This window comes from Archocentrus centrarchus, chromosome 22 (assembly GCF_007364275.1).
Source record: "Archocentrus centrarchus isolate MPI-CPG fArcCen1 chromosome 22, fArcCen1, whole genome shotgun sequence".
Taxonomy (NCBI): Eukaryota; Metazoa; Chordata; class Actinopteri; order Cichliformes; family Cichlidae; genus Archocentrus; species Archocentrus centrarchus.
This window is the reverse complement of record NC_044367.1, coordinates 19799969-19808731: the sequence shown is the minus strand read 5'-3', so window position 1 is coordinate 19808731 and position 8763 is coordinate 19799969. Positions and strand designations below refer to the sequence as shown.

Here is an 8763-nt window from a genome sequence, read left to right as displayed (position 1 = left end):
CATCTGTCAACTGCAATTATGACAAAGAAGGCTGAAACGTAAACTGCGGCTCCCGGGAACATACACTAGGGAGTTTAAGATTGTTTCAGTCTGTTTATTTTCATGTATAAGCAAATGGACGTTACACAATTTCACAACTATGAAAAAATAAGGCAGCTGATTTAGAGAGCACTGCAAGCTTTCTTCATATTTGCTTTGGCTTACAATTACACTGGCTACAAAGTAAAGCAACATTTCATCAAGCATACAGACTAAACCAGGGTGGTCCCTCAGTACCCACCCGCTCCATCACCCTTCAGTATTTTGCCAAAGATATAATGCAAGTCTAAAGAGAGGGAAGAAATAAGTATTTAGGTGTTGCTATTTGGGGTGTGTGTGTGTGTGTGTGTGTGTGTGTGTGTGTGTGTGTGTGTGTGTGTGTGTGTGTGTGTGTGTGTGTGTGTGTGTGTGTGTGTGTAAATAAAATAAAACCAGGATTGAAATACACCCCAATTAGTTCAAAAATAAGTGAAACCTGGAAGCCTTTGCCTGTGCTATTTTGGTAGGGCAGTTCAAGCCAAGAAAAAAAATGGCATGGCTTAAGCAACAGAGAATAAAGCCAAATCTCATTAAATCAGACAGCAAACCATCACTTTTAAGAGTTAAGCTTTTTTTTTTTTTTTAAATCAATCAAGGATATCTTCTGGGCTAAGCTGAGTACATGCTTACTTAACTGCTTTGCGTAACCCCTTCGGTCACCATGTACGCAATTGTGTACATCACTTTCTGCAGTTATAAATTTTATTGTAATACTCATTTTCTGACATCTCCTACCTAAAAAGATTATATAGGCAGAAGATGAATTTTTTTCCACCAAATTTCTGTGTATCATGACCGAAGGGGTTACAAAAATTAAAGCCATCTAAAGCCAAGATATACAGCTCCCCCACCTCTACCAGATGTCACTAGTGCCAGCATGAATTAAGGCCAGCCCTGCTATACAGGTGTAATTGACATAAATCAGGGGCTTGTCTGAACTGGACTTCCCAGTGGAAGATAGGCAGCAGAGGACGGTCTTGGTCTCTGAGACGGAGAGAAGTTCTGAGGTTCTGATGTCAGAGTGGTGGATGAAGAAGATGATGTGATAGATGCTGCTTGTGGTGCCTGATACCTGCAAACCATTGCAAAAACAACTTACTATATTTTAATCTTTAACATTACAGAAATGCACAAGATTTAATGGGTAAGATATATAAAACAAAACAAAAAAAGTGGCTTGTACTTAAAGCAAAACATGCAATGTATAATGCTTTGATACATTTCACAAAATGCATATATGCATTCTTGGGAATTAGGATTTATTGAAGGGGAAAACTGAAGACAAATAAAACAATTGTTCTAAAACTTGCTGGAACAAAGTTCAGAATTACCCTGAGTCAGAGCCATAAATAAAGGTGAATGCTATTTCACCTTGCTGTTTTCTTACCAGGACTTCGATTTCCTGACCCTTGGTGATGCAGTCCTTTCTCTAAGGGGAATATTTACCAAGGCATCGTGCATTAGTCTGGGTGTAAAGGCTCTCTCCAGGTGAGTGCCATCAAGATTTAAGGTGAACATGGTTGGTGGAGACATGTCTAACTCCAAAAGCATGATGTTCTCAGCCTGTAAGAACAGATTACAGTATTAAAAACACAATTACATGCAAATTAATTTAATTAATTCATTAATTCTAACTCTAACCAATTTCCAAGGAGAAGGGCATAAGATTTTCCCTAAACAATTACAAAATACCAAGATATCTCAGGTTAGTCTAAAGCTGAGCTACATTCACACTGAAAATAATATAACAATAATAGTAATGAATGGAGCAGAGCCAATTAAAAGCAAAGTATGATGTTGGGCCAGACAGAGGTCTGAATTAGCTGAAGTGATACCTAGCAGCATGTACCTGTCACTCAAATTGGCCCTTCCCCCGATAATGCATGACTATATACCTTAATAAAAAGAAAAAGGGTGCGTTATAAAAACTAATCACACCTGCAGAGTGGTTATGAACAGGAAATTAGCCAAAGAGACCAAACGTGCTTTGTGCAACAGGCTGTTTTTCTGCTGTAAAGCTGGACATTTTAACACGGGCATCTATGGGGACAGGACTCGTTTTTGGAGCCAGCCTCAAATGGCTATTTAAGGAACTGCAGTTCTTTTGCTCTTTGGCCTCAGATGCTGCTGGTTGGTCACGATACCAGGCAGATCAGTCAACATAATTGAGTAAACTGAGTTAAAGGTCTGGACCCGGGCAAGATCTGTGCTGGTACTTACAATTCAAAAACACTCTGCAAGGGTTGCACACTAAAAACCTTCCATTGTTTTAGGTACATAATCTATTCCCTTCCAAATAAAGTATTCTGTAGCAAAGCTACTGTTATTTCAAGTCTTATTAACAGTTTTAAAACACTGACAAAACATGGAAAAATAAGAGTGATGGGTGAATTTTCTGAAATTTATACTGTCTGCTTTCTTACAATGATGGTTCACTGGCTAAAGATGCAAAAGTTAAATCTGTGAATAGTTTCCATGGCTACAACCATCTTCACATCCTTCAGCAAGGAAGATGGTTGTGAACATGGAAATGGAAATTAGATCACAACTTTTCTCTTTCTCTGCTGTTTGTGCCAACTGGCCTCGTAAATTTCTGAGCACTGACCTGGTATCTAGATGGGGCCCCAGTAGCTGTGGCAACAGCCATCTGTGCATATTGGCTGATTGGCCTCTTGTAACCCACAGCTGAGAGAGGTCTTCTCTTGACCTGAGTGGGTGTACTGGGAAAAAAAAAAAAGAACATGGGAAAGGATGGATTTAGATGCTGTTAAATACCTTCAGGTTTGATGTCAGCTGAGATGTTTTTGAGAACAATGTGCTCCGTATATGGTCGGCTGATTAACTTAGAACAGAATTTCTCAGCATGGCAAATTTCTCAGGATAAAAAAATGAAAAAATATCAAATTGTTACAAAAATATTATATTTATAAGAATTCATAATATATTATGATCTATAACCCATAAGATTTGAGTCATTCTTATGTGTAGGATTGTCCATTTCTTTACTTTGGTGACTCCCAGTGGTAGCTGAAATTATTGTGTCTGAAAAAGATTCTACCAGTATATGAAGTGCTGAAGTATCTTTTGGCCACATCCACTTTTCTGCTTCTGTTTCTGCATTTCCCAGTGTGTTGCTTGACAACCCATAGAAAAGAAATGTGTGACTGCTTTCAGCTGTAAAATGTACAGGTCCAGAGAACTAATATAGCTACATAAAAAAAAAAAAGTACATGTCCCTTACTTAAAGCCTCACACACTGCAGGTACTGTACATGGTAACTGGTGTTTTTTTTTCTGTTTCAGCAATGGATTTCACCCTAGAGAGCGCTTGCATGCTGATTTACAATTTATGAGAGATTTTCGTTCTTTAATGTACCACTTACAGATACAGTATGAGTTTCATTTACTGACCTCTCTGATGGAATGACTGGCCGGAGTCTCCACTGGTCCTCTTCACTGTCAAAGTGCAGCCTGTTTATAATCTTGTTCTTTTCCGCAGGAGGTATAAAATTCTCAATCAAGAGATATCTGTAATATGCAAGACAAGTTGGTGCAAATTGAGTTCAACCAAAATGATATAAACTCAACTGCAAAAAAGTTGTGATGCTGTATAAAATATAAATAAAAACAGAATGCAATGATTTGAAAAGAAAAAACAGAGAAAATACACAAAATGCTTTAATTGTGAAAATGTACCATTTTAAGAAAAGTATTAGGTCATTTTGAATTTAATGGCATCAAGACATCTCAAAAAAGTTGGGACAGCTGGGACATGTTTACTACTGTGTAGCATCCCCTCTTCTTTTAACAACAATCTGTGAACATCTGGGAACTGAGGAGGCCAGTTGGTGGACTTTTGGGAGAGACTTGTCTCAATCTTGTCTGATAAATTTACAATAATGAATTACACAGCGGTGGGGAATAAATTTCATTACAGTAGATGTCTTTCTGAAAGTGCTGTAACAAAATTTAAGGATATAATTCCTCCACTGTTATTTCCTTCAGTGTCATCTGGCACCAGAGCAGCTATTTAAACTCTACTCCCACAAAGGTCAATTATCTCGTTAATAGTGTTACATCCTCACTCCATACGACTCTGGATACTGTTGCTCCTCTGAAAAAGAAAGCCTCATGTCAGAAGTGTCTGACTCCCTGATATAACTCACAAAAGCACACCTTAAAGCAGATAACCCATAAGCTGGAGAGGAAATGGCATCTCCGTAATTTAGAAGATCTTTATTTAAGCTGGAAAAAGAGTTTGTTGCTCTATAAAAAAGCCCTCTGTAAAGCTAGGACAGCTTCCTATTCATCACTGATTGAAGAACAACCCCAGGTTTCTTTCCAGCACTGTAGCCAGCCTGACAAAGAGTCAGAGCTCTGTTGATCCAAATATTCTTTTAAGCTTAATTAGTAATGACTTCATGACTTCCTTCACAAATAAAATTTGAACCATTAGAGAAAAAAATATTCATAACCATATCACAGACACATCATTACGTACAGGTACTTTCAGGACTACTGATATTTATTTAGAATCTTTCTCTCCGATTGATCTTGGTTACTTCCTCCAAACCATCAATATGTCTATTAGACCCCATTCCTACAAGACAGCTCAAAGAAGTCCTACCATTATTTAATGTTTCGATCTTAAATATGATCAATCTGTCTCTATTAAAAGGCTACGTTCCACAGGCCTTCAAGGTGGCAGTAATTATTAAACCATTACTTAAAAAGCCATCACTTGACCAGCTGTCATAGGTAATTATAGGCCAAGTCCAACCTTCCTTTAAACTAAATGTTCTTGAAAAAATAGTTATAGAACAGCTAACTGATCATCTGCAGAGGAATGATTTATTTGAAGAGACAGCATTTGAACTCTTCTACTACAGAGGCATGCTGTTATAATAGATGCAGTATGCAATTATCTTGCTGATATATGCAGGCCTTCCCTGAAAAAGACAGGATCTCATATGTTGCTCTAAAACCTGTATATACCTTTCACTATTGATGGTGCCTTTCCAGATCTGCAAGCTGCCAATTCTATAAGTACTAATGCAGCCCCATACCATCAGAGATGCAGGCTTTTGAGCCGAGTGCTGATAACAAACTGGATGGTCCCTCTCCTCTTTAATCCTGAGGATGCAGCATACATGTTTTACAAAAAGAATTGAAAGTTTCAAACCACAGAACAGTTTTCCACTTTGCCTCAGTCCATTTTAAACAAGCTTTGGCCCAGAGAAGATGGCAAGATCATTTTTCACATATGGCTTCTTCTTTGGATGAAAGGGTTTTAAGTGGGATTTGTGGACACAGTGAACTGTGTTCACAGACAGTGATTTGTGGAAGTGTTCCTGAGCCCATGCAGTGATTTCCATCACAGAATCGTGCCTGTTTTTACTGCGGTCCTGCCTGAGGAACTGAAGATCACAGGCATCTAATATTGATTTTTGGTCATGTTCCTTCCCCACAGAGATTTCCCCTCATTCCCAGAATCTTTTCATAATATTAAGGACTGTAGATGATAAGATATTGAAAGTCTTTGCCATTTTATGGTGAAAAACCTTATTCTGAAATTGTTCCACAATTTGTAGCTGCAGTTTTTTGAAGATTGATTAACCTTTGTCCTTCTTTACTTCTGAGAAACTCTGCCTCTCCAAGATGCTCTTTATACCCAATCATGTTACTGACCTGTTGCCAGTTGACCAAATTAGTTGTAAAATATTCCTCCAGCTATTTCTTTTTAGTACCACTTATTTTTCCAACCTCTGAAGTGTGTTGCTACATCAAATTCAAAATGAGCTAATATTATTCACGAAATACTAAAATGTACTGAGGCCTGTAGCATCCACTGTATAATCAGTTTTATCTTACCATGGCACTCTTGTTAAGATTTGGAAACCTCTCTCTGTTTTATATACAATTAACAATGAAGTAATTTTTAAAATAGATGTGTGGTTATGTAAAGCGCATTAACTGCATTTTCTATATTTTTGTTTTGAGATAAAACCACAAAAAAGAGAAATCATATATGTGTGTGTGTGTGTGTGATACTTACTTGTACTTGAGCTCTCGAGTGAGTTCATTTTGTGTCTGTTCAAGTTCCTGCCTGGTTGTGATGTGCTCATCAATGATGTCTCTCATCTCTCCCTTCAGCACCTGTAGTTTGGCAAACAGCTGTACAGAATGGGTCAAATAAAGGCCTGTGTTATTAAAGCTGGACGAGCAAAATGTTTACCTGAAAACAGTGATGGTCTATGTAAATATGAAATAGAAAAAAGAAAAAGTCATTAACAATCAAAATTTAAAACACCAAATAATAAGCACAGTATACAGTGGCTAACCTGTACAATTTTTTAGTAACTTACTTTTATTATCTCTTGTGTAAAAGTATCCTTTATAGTAAATAGGACTAACAGTTAATTGGTTTTGCAATAAACCCATTGAGACACATTAGTGGGTGAGTCATCTTACTCTTTTCAGCTTCTTTGTCTTCAGTTCGATCTCCTGCTGTAGGGAGGAGAAGGTTTCTTTCATTTCTAAAGTCTCCTCATCCTGAAACATCATCTGCTGCTGGATCTCTCGCTCTTGTCTTATCTGCAAATCAGACAATCAAGTCTGAATACAAACAATAAAATAATTTCTTTGTTAATTATTTGATTTTTTACACTACTAATGACCTGTTCTGCAATTTCTTGTCTCTTCTGCTCAAGCATTTTTTGTTGTTCATTGGTGTGATCTATGATAGTCTTTCCCCCAACTAACAGCTTGCTCTCCATGGCCTGTGAACAAAGACACAATAAATTATTAATGACAATTTCTTTTGTTCCACCAGTGTCTCATTAATGAGAACTTGTACTGATTAATACACTATCTTTACACTTACAATACCTTATATTTCTCTATGATCTTCTCCACAGCCTCTTGATCCCACTGCATATCCTCCACACTTCTTCTGTTTTCATTCAGGTGCTTTAACTTTTCACCGCTTCCCTGGCAAGTCAGAACCTTTGTTATGTCACCTCCCTCTTTCATGTTCACATCTGGTTCCTCCTCAACAGTCTTCCACACATCAGCATCCCTCTCTCTCAGGATATCCTCCTCCATACCAGCCAAACCTTTACTCAGTCTTTTGCTATTCCTCCGCCTTCTCCTCTCTTTTGCGAGCATCCCTCGCTCCTCTAGCTGAGCTTTCAAGCGTGCAATCTCCTCCTGAAACTCCCTCAGCAGGGCATCTTTGGGGTCCTCATTAATCCGTGGTTTGTTCTTTATGTTCTTGGCCCTGCTGGCGTATCTCATCGTGGCCAGGGATTCATCAAAATTCTTGTGCGAAGGCCCCACTGTTGCTATCATGACAGTCTTTGCATTGCCACCCAGAGAGTCCTGAAGCAAGCGAGTCAGTTTGGAGTCTCTGTACGGGACATGGGTGCTCTTCCCGTCCACCAGAGCGGAAATGACATTCCCCAGGGCTGAAAGGGACAGGTTGATTTTGGCAGCTTCCTTTAGACGCTTCCCTTTAGCACCTGTCTTGCTCTGGCGCTCACTGCCAGCCAGGTCAACCATGTTCAGCTTCCCAACTCGGATGTGGTCTTCTCCATCTGGCCCTATTTCACTGCACTCCACAGTGATGACAAAAATTGCATGAGACCTAGAGCTGCGTTCATTCATGTTGGTGAACCCCACAGACCTGGACTGGTTGCCTATGTTCATCACATGTTCAATCTCAGTGGCATTCTTGGTCACCACTGAAGACAGGTCTTTAACATAAACACCAGTGTCTGGGTTTTCTTTAAGTTCCAGTTTCCTGTTGTTATCTTTACACAGCAGGTCTCTGATTTCCTCCTGGTAGATCTCGAGATATGATGACCTCACCAGGTATTTCTGATTCTGAGTTCTGGATATTTGTGTGAAAATGTGCTGAAATGAATTAGGTATGACACCTCTCCTTTCTGGGTCGTTTGAAACCCCTTGCATGGTGTACGTTTTACCTGTCCCAGTTTGTCCGTAAGCAAATATAGTCCCGTTGAAGCCTTGGAGCACGGAGTCCACCAAAGGTCTCACCGCATCATCATAAATGTCGCTTTGCTTTGAATTCCAGCCGTAGACAGAATCAAACGTGAATACTTTCATTGGCTCATCAGGTGGTGCCTTCGGATTCCTGATGGTGATCTGCCCCAGTTTGTCATCAATCTCTAAAATATTTTCACACCCCGCTATCTCTTCTCTCCTGCTGAACGGCCGGCAGCGGACCACCACCCTGACCGCCTCACAATGTTTGGTTTTAGACATTTTTTTTTTAAATTAAAAATAAAAAAAAGGAAACCTTTCCTCACCACGTTAAAAAAGCCATCATCTCGCGCCGAGTCCACACAATTTCTCTCCCCCGTGCAGGTGCAGCAACTCCCATTTTATTTAGTGAGTGCAGCAAAACAAGTCAGACACACCTCACATGGGCCGCTTTCATTACCCCGATGACCGCTGCGTCTCCTCCGCCCTGAGCATCTCTCAGAAAGGAGGCGATGTCACAAGATATTAGAGGATGCCGATGAAGAGGGAAAAAAACCCAAAAAACATCCATCCAGCCAGCCCACACAGCGTCCCCGGTACACACCCTGTTCTGCGGACAATGGAAATAAGACATGTGACCTGGGCAACGAATTAGATTTCAGCAAATTTTGTGCTCATTTCC

General features: G+C 39.5%; 1 protein-coding gene across 1 annotated transcript; it reads right to left on the bottom strand.

Moving 5' to 3' along the window:
* Positions 1–123: 123 nt before the first annotated feature.
* LOC115772164 (kinesin-like protein KIF3B) lies at positions 124–8689 on the bottom strand. Its single transcript, XM_030718154.1, has 8 exons — positions 6966–8689; positions 6755–6856; positions 6549–6671; positions 6133–6251; positions 3489–3605; positions 2684–2798; positions 1466–1641; positions 124–1150 (listed from the first exon to the last, which is right to left on the bottom strand). Exons 1-8 carry the CDS (start codon positions 8361–8363, stop codon positions 1000–1002), a joined length of 2301 nt encoding a protein of 766 aa, XP_030574014.1. The 5' UTR covers positions 8364–8689; the 3' UTR covers positions 124–999.
* Between the last annotated feature and the right edge of the window lie 74 nt (positions 8690–8763).

Coding starts and splice junctions, on each gene's coding strand:
- LOC115772164 (XM_030718154.1), bottom strand. CDS start 8,363: ATGTCTAAAACCAAACATTGTGAGGCGGTCAGGGTGGTGGTCCGCTGC. Junction 6,672..6,754: donor GACAAGAAATTGCAGAACAG/GTCATTAGTAGT, acceptor TCTGATTTGCAG/ATAAGACAAGAGCGAGAGAT. Junction 1,642..2,683: donor GGGCCCCATCTAGATACCAG/GTCAGTGCTCAG, acceptor CTGTTCTTACAG/GCTGAGAACATCATGCTTTT.